We start from the raw sequence: 21,412 nt of genomic DNA, 5'->3' as shown, positions 1-21,412 counted from the left end.
ATAAACATATGTGTGCAGGTTTTTGTGAAGACATTCCTACTTTTTTTTCTGTCGCTTTGGCTTTTTGAAAATACCAATGATGATACCAATTATCTGATTATTTTCTTCAGGGAGTCATTTAATATTCCACTAAGCTTTGTGTTTTCTGTAAAGTGAATTTTCTTTGAGACTTGATTAGATTGACGATGCTGTGTATTCCATATTGTATTACATTAGATGACAAAAAGTCATCTCAATATTAGTGATTTTATGTTTTCCTATTTGTTAGAGTGGTACTTTTTTTACCCTTTGCAGTAGTAAGTAATCTTTGGGGTCCTACTTTGGAATCTGTAAATATCCTGAAACCTAACAACTTTCACTTAATTGCCTCCATTGATGTTCCTCGTCTAAATCAATTATTACATCGGATGCGGCAAAGTGGTAAAGATATTGTTTGAATTCATGAAATTCAGTGAGCTCATGTAGGAAGAGAGTGTGGATAAAGAAGAAAAGGTTAATCCCTTACTCACCCCAACAGTTACAAGTCTAGTGCAGGATGGTCCAGCAAAGGAGTGAGGAAAGAAACAGGTGAAAGGAAAACCAAGGCAATGGCCTCAGCGGTCTAGAAATGAGAGCTGTCAAGAAAGAGGAAGTTGTGAATTAGAGTAAGATGGAACTAGAGAAGTGTCCATGGGATTTGGCAAGATAGAATTCACTGGGGAAATTAGCAAGAGACTTCACAGAGGACTGGGGACAGAAACCAAACTACAATGGGTTAGAGTAAATAAGAACTAACAAAGGAGAAAGAGCCATACTATGTACCTTTTTCAGAGGTGGCTTTAAGTATCTCTAGCTTAGGCATGTCAATAAACATTTATTGGCTTTCACAAATTTTATGTTTATTTCTCTTCCTTTGGTCATTTCTCTCAACGTGAGCTTTTTTTTTTTTTAAATGTCCTAATGTCAGTGGATTTTTAAAAATTTTTTATTTAATTAATTAATTTTATTATTTTTGGCTACGTTGGGTCCCCGTTGCTGTACGCGGGCTTTCTCCAGTTGCTGCGAGCTGGGGGCTACTCTTCGTTGCGGTGTGTGGGCTTTTCATTGCAGTGGCCTCCACTGTTTCAGAGCATGGGCTCCAGGCGCGGATCCCAGCAGTTGCAGCTCGTGGGTTCCAGAGCGCAGGCTCAGCAGCTGTGGCGCACAGGCCCAGTTGCTCCACAGCATGTGGAATCTTCCCGGACAAGGGCCTGAACCCATGTCCCCTGCATTGGCAGGCAGATTCTTAACAACTGCGCCACCAGGGAAGCCCCGCAATGTGAGCTTTGAAGTGTAGTGTGGTGGGATAAGATCTTGAAATACTAACCTTCATGGTTTTTACATTTCTTACTGCACTTCCTTAATTTTTCGTACCCAGATGGCAAGCATCTGTAGAGCCAGGAGGAGAATTAGGATGATTCAAGTGAAAGTACACAGAAACAGCAAATATTTTTTCTGCTGTTGTTATTCTCTTGAATCTAGAGCTAACAGGGATTGTGAAGTGAATGGGGGAGGGAGAGGATCAATCAATTCCGGCTCAGGGAGAATGGAGAAACGTTACTGTGACTGAGATGGAGATAGAAGGTATTGAAGTCAACCTCTCTGTTGTAACAGTCTCCAGAAAATCTAGTCGACAAAATTTGATTTGTGATTGAGGTTCAGATGACTTCTAAGTTAAAGGACTATTGAATGAGCTAGACTTGGAGTCCTAACTAAAACCTTTGTAATGAGAGTAGAATGTCTCAATGTCTTTAGACTCTGGGGCCTTATCTTTTACACTGCCTCCACCGTCATGGGCCCCACCCTGTATAATGTGGTGTTCATGTAGAAGTCATGAATAGCAGCAAGAAGAGAGGATGTGGTAGAAGAGTTCCAGGGATAGTGGGGAAGGTGGCAGGGCATCCCAAACTGCAGACAATCCCCTCGTCAGTAGTGTGGAGCATGGATGGGTATTCACGGTTAAGGGCTATTATGGATAGAGCGGGCCTGATTGGAACTAGACATGGCCCAAGCTTCTCATCACTTGGATTTTTACCTGTCAGCCCAACACACACAGGCCAGGTCCTGCATGTTCCTTGGCAGGCAGCATGGCAAAAACCTTGAGGCAAAAGTTTGGAGGCTTAATAAACAGACCGAAGTTTAGCTTATTCCTCCCAAAGAGACCTCATCCAGACCTTCAATACACTCTAGCCTGGCACTCCCTTAGGAATGCAGTCCACTCATACCAGAGCTTAATTCTGAAAGATCTAAAATCTCCCCCTAGATATCCTCTTCTTTTGCAGAAAGCCAGGACTATTACTACTACTACTACTACTACTGCTACTGCTACTACTACTACTAACTACTACTACTACTACTACTACTACTAACTACTACTACTACTACTATTATTATTAGCAACTTTATGGGAAGCTAACCTCATTGGCCACTCACTCATGTAGTTGGTGTAAACCCTTGCTGGTCATTTATTATCATCTGTACCTTCATCCCCACAACACTATTAAAGCTGTGCTCCTTTTTCTTCAGAGTAGTTAAATGAGTTTGTAATGTTACATTTATAAGAATGACTGATTGTCTTTCGCGCTATACTATAAACTCTGAAGATAGGAATTGTCTTGGTTCTTTCTATAGCCTCTAGCACAGTGGTTATTTAAAAAAATCTTGATAGTTGCTAAATGACTCTAACATTCTGGCAGATCTCACTGATCCTAAAGATCAATTACCATCTGCACACTCATCATTTCCAGATGTGTGTCTCTAGCTCAGAGCCTTCTCCTGAGGACGTATGTATGCAAGATTCTACCTGCCATCTCCACTTCCTCAAATTCAGTGTGTATCAAACCAAAAGTGTCAACTTGCCTCTGCAAATGTGCTTTTTTTACCCAAGTTCTTTATCTCAAGGAATAGTATGGTCTTTCCTCCAACTGCCCAAGCCAGAAAGCCTTGAATCCTTCCTCAGGCCAGGGGCCATATATTACCCTTACGTGGAGTATTGTCTTTTTTTTTTTAAAGCAACTAGACAGTGTCTAACTATATACGAGGTATTCATAAATAGTAATGGATGAATAGTGTGACTTCAGGTTTATTCCCATTCAATTAATTTCCTACTCAGCAGTCAGAGTGATGTTCTGAAACACATACCTGTTGCTGCTCTAATACCCTTTAATGGCTTACCATTGTCCACAGGTTAAAGATCAAACTCTTATTGCATGTTTTGCTCTTTATGATTCACACAATCAGATCTACTTACCCTTGCAGTTTAACTCCTCACCACTTTTCTGCTGGTGATACTGAATGTTCAGTTTCTCAAATATGCCAAACCCTCCTACCTTCCCATTTCATGTAATTTACATTCGCACTGAATCCTCATATCCCCAGCCCCCTTCATCTGATTCACTCCTACTAATTCTTGAGGTTCTACCTTAGCACTCACCTCCTGACCTGACCTGGATGAGGTCAGAGACTCCTGGCTAGATCACTAAGTACTTAGCTAATCAAGCACGTACTTAATCAGGCACTTAGTTAATCAAGGACTACATTGTCTTTTGCTACCAAACAGTTTTGTAGAGAATATTCTTATGCTGAATTCTATCCATATTTGTATGGATATCTGAAAGATTAAGTCCTAGAAGAGGAATTTCTGGATCAAAGAGCACATGATTTTTGACTTTAACAGATACTGTCAAGATGATTTTTATGGGGACTTCCTTGGTGGCACAGTGGTTAAGAATCCACCTGCCAATGCAGGGGTCATGGGTTCGGGCCCTGGTCTGGGAAGATCCCACATTCCATGAAGCAACTAAGCCTGTGCACCACAACTACTGAGCCTCCGCTCTAGAGCCCGTGAGCCAGAACTACTGAGCCCGTGTGCCACAACTACTGAAGCCCTTGAGCCTAGAGCCCATGCACCACAACAAGAGAAGCCACTGCAATGAGAAGCCCGCGCACCGCAACGAAGAGTAGCCCCCACTCTCCACAACTAGAGAAAGCCCATGAGAAGCAACAAAGACCCAACGCAGCCAAAAATAAATGAATTAGTTAATTTAAAAAAAAGATGATTTTTATGATTAAGTTGTATGATATGCCATTTCCTCCTACCTTCACCTTAGTGTATCATCAAAGTTTTGATCATTGTTAATCTGATATGGAAAGATTAACATTTCATCTTACTTTGCATAACTTGGATGATGAGTAAGATTATCTTCTCAAAAACAAAGAACATTTGCATTTCTTCTTTTAAGTTATATCTGTATGGATCTGGTTTACTTATTGATTTAAAAAAGCCTCTAATCAGAGGAAATTTGCATTGAATGACTTTGTGTTTTTCATTTTATTATGGAATTTTTCTACATCCAGATTCTTTTACTTTTTAAGAAATCACAGCTATCTTTTCTGTCTTCATAATCTTCTTTAGAAAGCCTTTCCATTTTGAAATTATAAAGACATTCTCCCACATTATCTTGTAATATTTTTCTAGTTTTTTTAATTAAAAAAATTTTTATTAGAGTATAGTTGACTTACAATGTTTTGTTAGTTTCTGCTGTACAGCAAAACAGAAATAGAGTCACAGATGTAGAAAACAAACTTATAGTTGCTGGGGGGTGGGGGTGGGGCAGTGGGGGTGGAGAAGCACAGCAGGGTGAGGAGGGATAAATTGGGAGACTGGGATTGACAAATACACACTACTATATATCAAATAGATAACTAACAAGGACCTACTGTATAGCACAGGGAACTCTTCTCAATACACTGTGATGACCTATATGGGAAAAGAATCTAAAAGAGAGTGGATATATGTATATAGTTTTTTTTTTTTAATTTAAATCTGGAGTTTATTTTTGGTTCGAGAGTGAGGTAAAAGATGCAACTTCTTTCCAACATGTGGAAAGCCAGTTATCTCAAAATCATTTGTTGAATAACCTACATTTTTAGAAAATTCCACCATTGTTATTTTAATTTTCTTTGTGAAGTAGAAGTTGCTATCATCTGCTGAGGGGAGGTGGTAAAGTCTGAGGTTTGAGAAAAATTAAAAATGGGAAAGAAACAATAATGTTAGATGACATTAAGAGCCTAGTTAATGTGGAAAGTAGGACCTTGCCATGGCCACCAACTCTGAAATTAGACGATTTTCTTTAGTAGTGCTTGATGGCCTGGGTACAAAAGCATAAGATACAGACATTTGAATTTGTGAAGTGTTGAATTTTAATAGGAAGGTGAGAGGAAAAAGAATGGAAAGATAGAGGGTAGAGTGATGAAACATTGAGTCTAAGATAAGTAGTAAAGGGAATTAAATAGAAGGTAGTCTGGTAACAACTAACTCTAAAACCTTGTGGCTTAAATGGCAACATCTATTTTGTCCACAAATCTATAATTTGGGTAGGGTTCAGCCCAGGCCATTCATTGCTGCTTCACACCTGGGGCAGGTAACTCCAAGGATGGGAATCAACTGAAGGTGAATGGCTTCCAAGAATGAGTATCCAAGAACACCAGGGAGACACTGTATCATCTTTGATGAATATGGTAGACAAGCTAATGACTCCACCACATATGTCCACATCCTAATCTCTGGAACCTGTTAATAGGTTACTTTACATGGCAAAAGGGACTTTGCAGATGTTACTAAATTAAAGACTCTGAGATTGGGGGATTATACTTGATTATCTATGTGGGTCCAGGGTAATCAAAAGAGTCCCTATAAGAAGGAAGCAGGAGGGTCAGAATCAGAAAAGATGTGACAGTGGAAGCAGAGATTTGAGTGATATGCTTTGAAGAGGGAGGAAGGGGCTATGGACCAAGGAATGCAGGTGACCACCAGAATCTGCGAAAGACAAGGAAACTGATTTGTCCCAGGAGCCTCCAGAAAGAATGCAGCCCTGCCAACACCTTGATTTCAGCCCTATAAGATGCATTTTAGACTTCTCACCTCCAGAATTCTTAGATAATAAATTTGTGATGTTTTAAACCACTAATTTTGGTGTCAATTTGTTACAGCAGCAATATGAAACTAATATAGATGACTTAGCTACTGAAGTTACATAGTGCCACTTCCACTATAGTTAATGGGCCTTCCCAATTCGTGGGGTGGGGAGGAAACAGACCACTGTCTCCCAGTGGAAGAGAATGTCACTTCAAAGAAGAGCATGTTGGTTAGGAGATATTATTGTGGCCATCTCCGGAAAATATTTTCTGCAGTAGGAGGAAAATTGGGATCAACTTGATTAGTTAAGACCTATATGTTCAGAAGCCCAGTCTTCAGGAGCTGAGTACTTGTAAATCTTTATTAGGGCTTAACCGTGAACACTTTCCAATATGTGGCTTTTCAAGATTGGGTGCTTCTCAGAAATTATAGGCACTCTGGAGTGGTGTTAGCAAACATATGGGAATATATTTTGCAGCTGTTCCAAATATCTATTAAAACTGCTAATAAATGGAATTTAGAACTTTATATAATGAGATAAAGGGGTTGTTTACCATTTCATACTCAAAGGATTGTATAACGCTGGGGATGAGAGGGGTTAGGTGGGGACTTGACATTCTCAATCTGAAACCATCATACATGTGGTACCAAAGATTCCTCCTAACAACTGTCCCATTTTCCTCATAATCTCAAAAGGGAAGAAATCATTAGCATCTACAAAAAAGGGCATTTTTTTCCCTTAATGGATTTTCTTCTGTTAATAATTAAAAAACAAACACATTCTGAAGCCCTCCCCCCAAAACAAAGCTCAAAATTTTCTAAGAATGAAAACTAATTTCCTTTGAACAAATCTTAACTAAAAATAATGCATGTAAAAATGAACAGGTCTTACTAGAGTCTGTAATACAGAGTGAAGTAAGTCAGGAAGAGAAAAACAAATACCTTATACTAACACATATATATGAAATCTAAAAAAAAAAGGTTCTGATGAACCTAGGGGCAGGACAGGAATAAAGATGCAGACATAGAGAATGGACTTGAGGGCTGGGACAAAATAAGAGTAGCACTGACATATATACACTACCAATGTAAATAGATAGCTAGTGGGAAGCAGCTGCATAGCACAGGGAGATCAGCTTGGTGCTGTGTGACCACCTAGAGTGGTGGGATAGGGAGGGTGGGAGGGAGACGCAAGAGGAAGGGGATATGGGGATATATGTATACACTGTGCTGATTCACTTTGTTATACAGCAGAAACTAACACAACAGTGTAAAGCAATTATACTCCAATAAAGATGTTAAAAAAAAGAATTAAACACACACACACACACACACACACACACACAAATGAACAGGTCTTAGGTCAATAAAAAATAATCTAAAAAAAAAAATCCCCAAAGACCCCAAAAAGTTCTTCAGAAATAAAGCCATTTAAAACCAGTAGCCCAAGAGACAAGAATAATCACAATATTAAAACTTCAGTTTCAGAATGAACTACTTTTTAAGAGCTTTACTAAAGTATAACTGACATAATAAACTGTATGTATTGAAAGTATACAATTTGGGGCTTCCCTGGTGGCGCAGTAGTTGCGCGTCCGCCTGCCGATGCAGGGGAACCGGGTTCGCGCCCCGGTCCGGGAGGATCCCACGTGCCGCGGAGCGGCTGGGCCCGTGAGCCACGGCCGCTGGGCCTGCGCGTCCGGAGCCTGTGCTCCGCAACGCGAGAGGCTGCAGAGGCTGCAGAAGAGGGGGGCCCGCGTACCACAAAAAAAAAAAAAAAAAAAAAAGAAAGTATACAATTTGAACAATTTGGTATGTTTGATATACATACCCATAAAGTTGTCTCAATAATCAAGATAGTGAATATATCCATCACACACAAAAGTAATAATGTCACTTTTCTTATTCCTGATATTGCTAGTTTATGTATTTTTATATTCTTTCTCTATCAGTCTAGCTAGAGGTTTATCAATTTTATTGGCTTTTCTCAATGAATTATTTTCACTGATTTTTCTCTATTGTTTTTCTGTTTTCTAGTTTACTGATTTCTGCTCTGACCTTTATTATTCCTTTTCCTCTACTTACTTTGGATTTAAATTGCTCTTTTCTTTCTTATTTCTAAGGTAAAAGCTGAGGTCATTGATTTGAAACCTTTCTTTTTTTGAAATATAGGCCATCAGTGAAGTAATTTTGTGCTAAATCTGCTTTAGCAGCATTCCACGTTTTGATATGTTGTGTCTTCACTTTCATTCTGTTCAAAATAGTTTCTAATTTCTCTTTTGATTTATTCTTTGACCAGTGGCTCACTTAAAAGTGTGATAATTGATTTCCAACCATTTATGGGTTTTCCAGAGATTTTTGTTATTGATTTCTAATTCAGTTCTGTTGTGGACAGAGAACATACTTGGTTTGACTGGAATCAATTTAAATTTATTGAGGCTGTTTTCATGGCCCAGTGTATAACCAATCTTGGTAAATTTTGTGTGCTCACTTAAAAAGTATTCTGCTGGTGTTAGGTGATGTCTATAAATGTCAATTTGATCAAGTTGGTTCAGAGTATTTTTTAAATATTCTATGTTCTTTCTCATTTTCTATTTATTTGTTCTACAATTTAATGAGGGAGGCTATTGATATCTCTGACTATAATTACAGATTTTTCTATTTCTCCTTGTAAATCTATCAATATAAAAAAATTATTTATTTTTGGCTGCGTTGGGTCTTTGTTGCTGCATGAGGGCTTTCTCTAGTTGCGGTGAGGGGGGGCTGCTCTTCCCTGCGGTGCGTGGGCAGCTCATTGCGGTGGCTTCTCTTGTTGCGGAGCATGGGCTCTAGGCGCGCGGGCTCAGTAGTTGTGGCACACAGGCTTAGTTGCTCTGTGGCATGTGGGATCATCACGGACCAGGGCTCAAACCCGTGTCCCCTGCATTGGCAGGCAGATTCTTAACCACTGTACCACCAGGGAAGCCCAAATCTATCAATTTTTGATTCATGTATTTTGAGACTATCACTGGGTACATAAATGTTTAGATTTTGGCTTCCTGATGAACTGACTCATTTATCATTATGAGATGAACTTCTTTATATTCCTGGTAATATTCTTTGCTCTGAAATCTATTTTGTCTGATATTAATACAGCTACTCTAGTTTTCGTTTTCAATTGGTTAACATTACCATGGCATATCCTTTTTCTTTTTTTTTTTGTGGTAAGAATATTTAACAGATCTACCCTCTAAGAAAATTTTAAGTGTAAAATACAGTATTTTAATTATAGGCATGATGTTGTAGAGCAGATCTCTAGAACTTACCTTGCATAACTAAGATTTTATGCCTCTTGATTAGCAACTCCCCATTTCCCCCGCCACCCAGGCCCTGGCAACCACCATTGCACTCTCTGCTTCTATGATTCTATTTTAGATACCTCATATAAGTGGAATCATGCAGTTTTTGTCCTTTGGTGATTAATTTAGTTTACTTGGCATAATGTCCTCAAGATTCATCCATTTCTTGCATATGGCAGGATTTCCTTCTTTTAAAAGGATGAATAATATTCCATTGCAGGTATGTATCACATTTTCCTCATCCATTCCCACATCTTGGCTATTGTGAATAACAATGCAATTAACGTGGAAGTGTAAATATCTCTTTGAGATCCCGATTTCAATTATTTAGGATAAATACCCATAAGTGGGATTGCTGGATCATATGGTAGTTCTATTTTTAATTTTTTGAGGAAGCTACATCCTATTTCCCATAGCATCACACCATATTAAATTTCCACCAACAATGTATAAGAGTTCTAATTTTCCTACATCCTTGCCAACACTTACTTTGCTTCTTTTGTCATGCAGAAAGTTTTTAGTTGAGTCTAGTCCCACTTGTCCATTTTTGCTTTGCTTGACTGACCTTTTGGTATCATAACCAAGAAATTGTTGCCAAGACCAATGTCATTAAGTCTTTTCCATGTTTTGTTACAGTAGTTTTTGTTTAAGGTCTTAAGTTTAAGCCTTTAATCCTTTTTGAGTTGACTTTAGTGTAGTGTAAGATAAGGTTCCAATTTCCTTCTTTCGCATTTGGGTATCCAATTTTCCCAACACTATTTGCTGGAGAGACTATTCTTTCCCCATTTCCAAAGGGAATTTGTCTCTGTATTGCTGTTAAATCAGCGTGTTTGTGGGAGGAAGGAGGGACCAGGTCTTCCTATCACTTCAGCATGGTGTATCTTTTAACACCCTTGTACTTTTCACCTGTTTTTGTCATTATATTTGAAACGTATTTTTGTTGGCAGCATATAGTCAAGTCTTGCTTTTTAATCTAATTTGATCATTTCTGCATTTTAATTGAGGTATACAGACCATTTACATTTAATGTGACTATTGATATGGTTAAGTTTAAATTCATCATACTGCTATTTGATTTCTATTTGACCCCTCTGTTCTGTTTTCCTTTTCCTCTTTTTCTGCCTTTTTTTGAATTATTTTTTTATGATTCCATTTTATCTTCTTTGTTGGTTTATTGGCTACAAGTGTTTTATTTTAGTGATTGTGTTAGGGTTTACAGTACACATTGTTAACTTATCAGTCTGTCTTCAAGTAACATTATACCGCTTTACATATAGTATAAGGAACTTACAATCATATACTTGCATTTCTCCCCTCCTGGGCTTTGAGCTATTGCTGTCATACTCTAATTTTAAGTATGTATAAACTACAGACCACATTGCTATTCTTTTTGTTTAAACAGTCAATTATATTTTAAAGACACTAATAAGAAAAAAGTTTTTTATGTCTGAAAGTAAGTTTTCATCTTTGCTTCTGAGAACAATTTTTGCTGAGATAGTTTTAGGTTGACAGTTTTTCTTTATCATTGCTTTTCAGCAATTTGTGATGGTTCATATTTACTGTTCCTAGAGTTCTAGTTTTCATCGTATTTGGAAATGTTTCCACCAGTATTTCTTCAAATGATTTTTCTGTCCCCTCCTTCTATCTTCTGGGAACTCCGATTACATATATATTAGGCTGCTTGAAGTTGTCCCAGAGCACCTTGGTGTTCTGTTCATTTTTAGAATCTTGTTTTGATTAGAGGTTAGTTTAAAATTTACTTTTTTGGGTGCTTGATATTTTTATAAGCCTATAAATTTTCTTGAGCTTTGTTCTGGGATGTAATAATTAAGTTTCTTAGAAAGAGTCTGATCCTTTTGGGTCTTCCTTTTAAGATTTGTTAGGTGGGACTAGAGCAGTGCTCATTTTAGTACTAATTATTCCCCAGTACTGAACACTTCTGTATACCCTACTCAATGCCCTATTAATCATGAGGTTTTCCAGTTTGGCTTGTGGGAACAGGCAGTATTTTCTAGCCTGTGTGAACTTTGAGCACTGTTACTTTTAATTTTGGAGGGTGGCTCTTCCCTAGGCTTCAGGTAGTTTCCTTATATATACGACTAGTCAGTATTCAGGTGATTACTTGAGGGACCCTTTGTGTATCTCCAGAATTCTCTCTCCCTGCAATTTTCTCCTTTCTAGTACTCTGTCCTGCAATCTCTAGCCTCTTTCATCTCCCCAGGTCTCAGTTCTGTCTTTTCAACTCAGTTAGTTCGGTGCGCTCTGCCTGGGTTCCCCTTCCCTGCATCATAGTTTGGAAACGCTCTCAAGGCTGTAAACAGTGAGCAACTGTAGGGTTCACCTTGAATTTCCTAAACTCTAAGGGATTGTTGTGTTTTTCATCTCATGTCTAGCATCTTGAAAATCATTCTTTTGTATATTTTGTCATTTTGGATAGTTTTAGGTGTGTGTGTGTATGTGTGTGTGTGTGTGTGTGTGTGTGAGTGTGTGTTTATGTGTGTGGAGGGTAGGAGGAGGAGCAATAAATCTGATCGCTGTTACTCCATCTTGGCTAAAAGCAGAAGTCTTGAACTATTTCATTTTATCAGACAATTTTTCTAATTTCTACATTTCCTCTGAACTTAATTATGTATTAATATCTAATAAAATAATTTATTATGAAAAGTTATTCTTATTGTAATAGTCTCTGTTGTTCCATCAATGGGGAAACATTACAAAAAAGATGGCCTATAATATCATACCAACTGTGTTAATCAGATATTTTAGATGGAGAATGACCACTTTCTAAGTAATATATTACCTTTAGTGATTCTGGTGACAAGTTGGGGAGGGGAGGGCAGAGACAATAAACACACCTTAAACAGAAGGATTAATGTAATTTCATATTAATACAAGTTGTATAATTGGGTCAATGACTTAATGTGTGATTTTATTTCATATTACATAAATATAAACCAAACACAGGAATCAGGCAGATGCCAAGCAGCATAAGACAAATTCTCTAAAGAGGTTATGAGCAGAGTTTCTAAGAATTAACTGCAGTTTGTTAAAAATGCAGATTTTCAGACCAAATCCCAGATTTTAATTTAGGAGGACTGGGATGGGGTCTAGGAATCCTAACCAACTCAGTGACTTTGGTAAGAGATAAAGAGGTTGCTACAGAATTAAGCATACCTTTATTTCTTACTTGAACTGGATAAATGGATGATGGGTAGGACAGAATGAACATTATTAGGAGAATCAAAATAGAGGTAAGACCAAGCCAAGGTATTTTAGCCCTTAAGGCTCAGATTAGAAAAGGCCTCCAATATCAAACTAAAAAACCCGGGGATTAGAGTCTTGAAACCACCTAAGATTTCAGAATATGGAAATAATAGTATGAGAGTCAATATTTTTAAAAGAATATTGACTTGATGGGATGAGTTGCAAACGGGAAAGCCTGTCAGAAGGTTTAGAATGGGGTGAACATCAAGGAGGAAATACTGACAATAGAAACTAAAATGTCAGAGACATTTAGTAAATGTAAAAATTCTGAACTTCCTTTCACATATGTAAGGACAGGAAGTTAATATTAAATACGAGATTTAAAAATATTCATTACAAACAATAATAACAATAAAAGTAGCAACAATAACAATAAAAATAATAAGAATGAAATAATCTTCAACAGGTTTTTCAGATGTTTACTTGCATGATTCTTGAAACTCCATTAAGAGTTCAGGAGCAGTTTGTATTACCTGAAAAGAGTATTAAACAGCAGTGTTAGTTTTCTAAATTAAAATGAATTCATCAGTCATTATGAACTAAAAACAGGCACCTTCTATCTTCTCTAAGGCAGATGAAGCAATGCATGCATTCTTTACCATAATTTTATTTATATTTCTTCATTCACTATTTCAGCATATTTCAGTTTATTGTCAAAGATACAGAGATTTGTAGTCAAGAAAGAGGGAAAATCTACTTCTTCAAAATTACAAACTGGACATTTAGGTTAAAAATGCCAAGGGTATGATAGAGGGATTAACTCTGGTAGGGGGTGGGTAGAAGCAAAAAAGTCAGACAAGGTTTCAAGGAAGATATAACTTGAGCTGGGCTTGAAGGACAGATGGGATCTGAACAAATGGAGAATACAGAGTATGGAAGCAGGAAAGAAAAGGCATTTTATACAAAAAAATCTCAGTAAGAATTTCTTTTATATCAGAAACTGTTAACAAATTTTCACAGAAATGGATAACTTGCTCAATGCTGTGAAAGGAAATCCAAAGGAAGATGAGACTTATGGACATTTATTCATTTCTTACCTTCTTTTAGCGGTGTTTTGAGAACAAAATTTTCTTTACTTTCATGAAGAAAAGCCTTTGAAGGATCAAAGCGTTTGATACCCAGAACTTTATTCAATTCCTCCTGAAGTTTTGTTTCACCTTGTTTTCTTTTAGCAAGTTGAGCGCGGAGTTTTGACACCTCCTAGATAAGAAAAAATACAGTCAATAAATAATTATTGAAGATCATGTTGGTGAAATGCATTACCAATGCTACCGACAATCCCAAAGTTGTTCATTTTTCGAACCTTAATGGCAAAAGCCTACTAGATATAGGCTTTCAGACTATAAATTACAAAATGACTTTGAACAGCTGTGACAAAGAAGACAAGTCATTTAAATCTTCTTGTCCTGCTACAGGTACAAAGCTATGTTTCCGATAAAAGTTCAACACCAAATTAAATGCTGAGATCCACTACAAGCATGATAGCATGAGAAGCTCTGCTGACCTGTTCCCTAGTGATATAAAAAATTATAAAAAGGCAACCACTTAAAGCCTCTGAAAATGGTCTTAAGGTAGAACAGCAAGTGAACAAATATTTATTCAAGCAGATCCACAAAAAGGTGGTTAAAAAAGACAGCGGTCTATTGTGTTTGAACCAGTCCTGTTCCCTTTCTCTCCAATCCCTGCTTAGCAAAGCAAAGACTTTACATCAGATCCTTGCAGCCAAGTGCACAAGGCTCCATCTTTCCCCAGCTCCCAGTCAGAGGCTTTTCCTGCCAGGAGGAGCAGGACATAAGCATCTCTCATCTTGCCCCCCAGCTACCTGTTGCTCTGAACCACAGCAAATGTTGTTGAGAGGTGGGGGGTCTTTTCTTCCAAGAAACAGAGGCCTTATCTCAGGTGCAGAGTGCTGAAAATACTGAGACCCTGATCACCCTTTCCCTGGCTTATGAGACAATGGTTTCAAACCAAGAGAGGTAAGGTGAGAGAACCTCAGGGTGCTCCCCATCTCTCTCTCCCCCAAGTCTACTGAACATCTAGCTACTGGGACAGAGGTGTCATTCAGAGAAAAGCTTGCCATTGTCCGCAAATCCAGCTCTGAGGCCTGGGCTCATAAATTTTGCCTGGTAGGAGAAGCAGGCTATAAAACACAGAGCTCCTAATTTATTCCCAAAGGAACTGACTTCACTTGCAACAGAGCTTAGAGAAGTTCAAGCTGAAGGGTGCTCTCAAGAACAGTAGAGGGACTTCCCTGGTGGCGCAGTGGTTAAGAATCCACCTGCCAATGCAGGGACATGGGTTTGAGCCCTGGTCCGGGAAGATCCCAGGTGCCGCAGAGCAACTAAGCCCGTGAGCCACAACTACTGAGACCATGTGCCACAACTACTGAAGCCCATGCGTCTAGAGCCCATGCTCTGCAACAAGAGAAGCCACTGTAATAAGAAGCCCATGAACTGCAATGAAGAGTAGCCCCTGCTCGCCGCAACTAGAGAAAGCACGTGTGCAGCAATGAAAACCCAATGCAGCCAAAAAAAAAAAAAAAAAAAAAAAAAGGAATAGTAGAGCTCGTGGTGCAAGGGAATTGGAAAGTGATTCAAAATGTAGGCTAAACTGTAGGCTGTCTGCTTTGTAGAGGAGAACTGCTGAATGAGATGAGAGGGAGGAGCCCTCCTGGAGTACTGACCTAAGACACAATTCCAACAAAGGAGCCAGAATTAGATTGGATTATTCTGTAGAGCAACTTATTATACCCCAGGGCATTGTTGAAAATAACAGAGGGATAAGCCAGCAGCTACCAGTGTTTGGGGAGAGAGGAAGACAGCCTTATCAAAACCAAAGTCATCTCAGAGTGACTGTGGGCACACCCCAAACTGAACCTTCCTCAGTAGCAACGTCAGAGGCACAAACTACTTGGGGTGGGGAGGAGGAATAGACTTCACTAAACAAGAAATAACAACATACCTAGAAAGGGATAGCAGTACCCAGAGGTGCTACCACATATTATCTAAAACATCCATTTTCCAACAAAAAAATTACAAAGTATGCAAACAGGAAAGCATGACCTATATACTGGGAAAAAACAGGCAACAGAAACTGTCCAAGAGAGTAATCAGATATTGAATTTATCCAAAAAAGATTTTAAAGCCATTATAAACCTGTTTGCAGAAGTAAAGGAACTGAAAAAAGGGAGTATACTCAAATTACTAGAATCAGAAATGAAAGAGGGGACATTACTACTGATATTACTAAAATAAAAAGGATTGTAAGGGAATATGAACAATTGTATACCAACAAATCAAATAACTAAAACGAAATGAACAAATTCCAAGAAACCCACAAACTCCTGAAACTGTCTCAAAAAGAAATAGTCAGTCTGATAGACCTATAATAAGCAAATAGATTAAACTAGCAATCAAAAACCACCCACAAAGAAAAGCCCAGGTCCAGATGACTTTACCACTGAATTCTACTACACATTCAATAAAGAATTAATACCAGTTATTCACAAACTATTCCAAAAAAACGGAAAGGATGAAACACTTCCCAGCTCATTTTATGAGGTCAGCACTACCCTAATAAAATAAAAGCCACCCCACCCCAATATCAACATCAACAGAACTAAATGTGATTTTACAGACCGATTTGAGTTGGCTATTTTCATCTTTTAATTTCACAACATGCTTGATTTTTTGCTTTAGATTCTGATGACCCAATAATTTAGCATACGAATCTCTTAGTTTATTTAGCTGTTCCTGAGCTGCACCATGTTCATTCAACAAAGCCTGTTTCTCTGCTTCAAATGCATCCAGTTGTAGCTGAAAAAAATATTTTTTTATGAAGTTAAGATTTAAAACTGTTAAATCTTACTTGACTCATATAAACTATAAGTACAACTAAAGTGAAAGAAAATAAAAAGGCAAAAGACAAAAAAAAGATTATGCTGACTTACTCTTAGGGTTCTCCATAAATTGACTCTTTTAAAAAAAAGTTGTTTTTCATTTCAAAGATCATTATTAAAACAGAGGGAAAGAAATGAGGAGAGAAGCCCTGCTAGCCAGCCTAATCTGTATCAGCCACATCACTCCATTAAAACTAATACTGTCTTCTGACTCTATTTAACTACCAAGATAAGCATTTATCCTTTTACGATCAGCGTATTAGAGAAATACTGAGAAAAATCATAACAAAGTAAGTGTCACAAATTTACATAGCTTAATTATCAAAAGTTCATATCAGGAGAGCCTTCTAAGCTATTAACTTTAAGAAGCTTATTAAAAGGTAATTTTTTATTTTTAGTTTTGGCTGCCTTGGTTCTCCATTGCTACACGCGGGCTTTCTCTAGTTGCGGCGAGCAGGGGATACTCTTCCTTGCGGTGGTTTCTCTTGTTGAGGAGCACGGGCTCTAGGCGCGTAGGCTCAGTAGTTGTGGCGCACGGGCTTAGTTGCTCCGCGGCATGTGGGATCTTCCCGGACCAGGGCTCAAACCCGTGTCCCCTGCATTGGCAGGCGGATTCTTAACCACTGCGCCACCAGGGAAGTCCCTAATCCAACTCTCTTCTGTGTCCTGCCACCAGCGCCCTCCGCCCACATGTCCCACAGTGGTTAAGAATCCGCCTGCCAATGCAGGGGACACGGGTTTGAGCCCTGGTCCGGGAAGATCCCACATGCCGCGGAGCAACTAAGCCCGTGCGCCACAACTACTGAGCCCACATGCCGCAACTACTTTAGTCTGCGTGCTCTAGGGCCTGCATGCCGCAACTACTGAGCTTGCATGCTGCAACTACTGAAGCCCACTCACCTAGAGCCTGTGGTCTGCAACAAGAGAAGCCACCACAATGAGAAGCATGCATACTGCAAAGAGTAGCCCCCACTCACCACAACTAGAGAAAGCCCACACGCAGCAACGAAGACCCAAGGCAGCCAAAAAAAAAAAAAAAAAAAGTATGCATAATAATGCAATAAAATTTATAGGCTTTTTAAAATAGGAAGTTAAATTGGTACTGTAAATGCACAGCAAAATGATCTTTCAGAAGAACCATGTCACTGTCATGACTGTGACAGGGAACAACATGAATTCTTAAATACAAGTAAGTTAAGTCCTCATTGACAGACCTGAAAAGGTTTTGTTTTATTATATAATTCTTCATAGAGGAGACGCCACTTATTCATTTCCTCAGTTAATTCTGCCGTTGATTTTTCTTTTCCAGCTTTTCTGTAAGGGAAAATTAAATTTTAAACCATAGCATACTAGAAAAAATAACTGAGACACATGGCATTTCGGTTCTAAACCTAAATTACCTTGCTTCTCCCTTTTCCAGTTGTTTCTTAAAGTCTTCACCTTGCTGCTTGAGTTGGTTCTGCAAATCAGTAATTTTTTTAAGAGAAGAAACTGTGATTTCTTTAACTTCTGCTTCTTTAAGTGCTGATTTGGTCTGCAGATCTAGAAGCATCCTTAGGTTTGAGAGAGAAGAGTCCACTAAACAATTTACATCCATTTAAGTTTTTTTAACTCAAGCAACTATCAAGAATTGTATTTTTTTAACTGTGTAAATTCTTAATTTGCAATTGCAGATCACCCAAAGCAAGCCATGGGACTACAGTTTCCTGCATCACTTAGAAGCTGGCTTTTAACAACATTAAATTGTCTTAATGGTTCTCCAGGTCACAGGTGTCAGCAGGTTTTATTTTTCCCCAATACCTTGCGTATTCTTGATTTGCATTCTCAGTTGCCAATATCTCATGCTGAACATCCTCTGCACTTTTCTCAGCCTTGGCCACTTTTTCGTGAAGTGACATGTTCTCCACCTTAAGATCTTCTATCTCACTTGCTGCTGATGCTTTATAGCTTATAAAAAAGAAAAAAAAAGGTTAAAGGATTTTTCTAACTGCTGTATGCATGACAAATCTATAGCTGATTAGCTTATATTTTATGCACTTTTAGGCAGGGGTCCCCAACCCCTGGCCCGTGGACCGGTAGCGGTCTGCAGCCTGTTAGGAACTGGGCCGCACAGCAGGAGGTGAGTGGCAGACGAGCGAGTGAAGCTTCATCTGCCGCTCCCCATCACTGGCATTACTGCCTGAACCACAGCCCTGACCCTCCCAGCCCCAACTCCATGGAAAAACTGTCTTCCATGAAACCGGTCCCTGGTGCCAAAAAGGTTGGGGACTGCTGCTTTTAGGTAAAACAAAATCTTATCTATTTTTGCATTTGCATAGGTAAGAATTCAATGTTTTGAAGTCAGTACTTATATGAACTTATATGATATATAAGTTCATTTAAAGAGTCAAGTGCCTACTATGTACGGAAACTAGGCCTAGAGATGAAAAGAAATCAACTACCAAACATCGAAATTATCCCAAAACAAAAAGCCCACACATCCTTCCACCTATTGTCACAGACTTTATCATCCTGTGGGTAAGAGAGGGAAAAAAATGCCTCCACAGGTCTTTGCAAAAAAAAAAAAAAAAAAAAAAGGATAAATAAATATATATAATTAAATTTGTAGTAAGTGTTTTGAAGGAAAACTACAGAACACCTTAGCTGATTAGCTGATAGAAATGGAAAAGGTCTTTCTGAGGAATTTACAGTTAAGCTGAGACATGATGGATAGGAAGGATTTAGCTAGCCAGTTGGGGACAAGTATTTCAGGGGGAAAAGATGTATATGTGCTCAGAAACAGGTAGAACACAGTCCATAAAGAGCTGGGACTGGAGTCTAACGAACAAGAGAGGCAGGGGCAGAAGCAAGAGGCATGAGGCCAGTCATCACTGGTGGGGCACAGTGAGTGGGTTTACCTGAGGGATAAAGGAGACACTTCAAAGGTCTCTAAGTAAGTGTGTAGATTATTCTAGAGATACGTGGAGAACTGACTGGGGAAGGGGCAGGAATGCTAAACTGGAGGATTAACTAGAAGACAATTATTTTTCAGCCCAGGTGAGTGGTAAAAGAATCTTGAACCAAGGAGTTGGCAATGCAAAGATATGAGCTCTCTTTTGGAGGCAGAATTGAAAAATTCAAGAAATAGATTGGATGTTGGGAGAAGGGGAGAGAAAATGATCAAGATGACTCTAAGATTTATGGAACAAGAAGCTCGGAAGATGGAGATATCACTGACTGAGATCAACAAGAATGAGAAACTAGAGGGAGAAAGAGGTAGAAAGGAGATCAAGAGCTGTTTTGATCAGGTTAATGTTAGACGATAGTGAGATATCTACTTGCAGAAGTCAAGTAGGCAGCTGGATATATGGATAGGAAGCTGAAAGGACAGGTCTGGTTTGAAGAAGTAAATTTTAATGCTATTAGCATACTGATGGTGAGTGACATCATAGAAAGGTTGAAAACTTCTTAAGGCAGTATTTTTTAAAATAGCAAGAAGGGAAATTGCTTTTCAGGGTTGAGCACAGCACTAACAATTATATATATATTTATATATATTTAATTTATATAATTTATATTCATGTTGACATGCGTAAATTATAATTAAAATATATATACTCACATACATTATGTGTGTATGTGTATATATATATATGTATGTCATGATATATCAGATATAGGAACAGATCACTGGGGAAAGAAGGTACTAGTCAATGAATGGGTACTAGGCAATTGATTATCCATATGGGAAAACAAAAGTAAATTTTATCCCCTTATCACTACACATACAGAAATCAGTTCTAGGTGTAAAAATGAAAAGTGAAACTTTGGAACTTTCAGAAAAAAAATAGGTGAATATCTTTATGTTCTTGGGATAGAAAGAAGTTTTGGATGTTCACATAAAAATTTGTAAACTTAAGCACATTAAAATCAAGAATTTCTATTCATCAGAAGAAACCATAAGCACTTCCCTGATGGTCCAGTGGTAAAGAATCCGCCTTCCAACGCAGGGGCCTCGGGTTCGATCCCTGGTCAGGGAACTAAGATCCCATATGCCGCGGGGCAACTTAGCCCGAGTGCCACAACTATCGAGCTCGCATGCCTCAACAAGAGAGCCCGTGTGCTGCAAACTACAGAGCCCACGCACTCTGGAGCCCGCGCGCCACAACTAGAGAGAGAAAACCTGCACACCAAACTAGAGAGAAGCCCGAGCGCTGCAACAAAGAGACCGCATGCCGCATTGAAAGATCCCACATGCCCCAATGAAGATCCTGTGTGCTGCACCTAAGACCCGATGCAGCCAAAAAAATAAAGAAAGAAAATAGATAATCAGCAAGGACCTATGTATACCAAGGAGGTCTATCAACACTCTGTAATAACCTATGTGGGAAGAAAATCCGAAGATGAATAGATATATGTATATGTATAACAGAAAAAGATACTGCATACCTACAACATACACAATATTGTATATAAATGTTACCCCCCCAAAAATAAAAATTAATTAAAAAAAGAGGTAGTGAGACACAAGCTTTAAAAAAAAAAGAAGAAAACATAAAGAAAATGAAAAGACAAGCCACACTTTGCGAGAAGATATTTGCAACCATATAGCTGATAAAAACTACAAATCAACGAAGAAAAGAAATGAAATGAGAGAGAAATGAAAAAAAGTCACATACAAACCTGTTACAGAAAAGGAAAGATAAATTATCCATAAGAAAAAGCTCTTTTACACTTATTACACTGGCAGAATTTATGAAGTCTGACAAGTTTTGGAGGGGAGATAGATCATTGAGAACTCACACATCACTGGTGGGAGTGTAGATTTTCACACCCAGTTTGTAAAGTGACTGGGCATTAAATTTTAAGGTTGAACATTTACTTAAATATTACTTTAGATAAATTCTTACACGTGTATACTAGGAGACCACAAGAATATTCATAGAGTACTATTAATAAAATGAAAGAAATGAGAAACAACCCAAAAGCCCAAACTGA

General features: G+C 38.4%; 1 protein-coding gene across 5 annotated transcripts in view; it reads right to left on the bottom strand.

Annotated features, from left to right (window-relative positions):
- Positions 1–12,188: 12,188 nt before the first annotated feature.
- The window catches only part of HMMR (hyaluronan mediated motility receptor), a 28,774-nt gene continuing 19,550 nt past the window's right edge, over positions 12,189–21,412 (bottom strand). For 4 of the 5 annotated variants that reach the window (XM_024115827.3, XM_024115828.3, XM_007121346.4 and 1 more), the window contains exons 13-18: positions 18,236–18,382; positions 17,836–17,988; positions 17,650–17,749; positions 16,176–16,352; positions 13,575–13,737; positions 12,189–13,010 (exon numbers count right to left, since the gene is read on the bottom strand). In XM_024115827.3, coding sequence (XP_023971595.1) covers positions 12,991–13,010; positions 13,575–13,737; positions 16,176–16,352; positions 17,650–17,749; positions 17,836–17,988; positions 18,236–18,382 — 760 coding nt within the window. In that variant the 3' untranslated portion in view covers positions 12,189–12,990. The remainder of the gene's footprint in view (positions 13,011–13,574; positions 13,738–16,175; positions 16,353–17,649; positions 17,750–17,835; positions 17,989–18,235; positions 18,383–21,412) is intronic. The other variant, XM_024115829.3, reaches the window with a different exon arrangement.

The sequence above is a fragment of the Physeter macrocephalus genome, chromosome 8, assembly GCF_002837175.3.
Source record: "Physeter macrocephalus isolate SW-GA chromosome 8, ASM283717v5, whole genome shotgun sequence".
Lineage (NCBI taxonomy): Eukaryota > Metazoa > Chordata > Mammalia > Artiodactyla > Physeteridae > Physeter > Physeter macrocephalus.
Note: the sequence above shows the minus strand (reverse complement) of the source record. Positions and strands in the feature narration are given on the sequence as shown.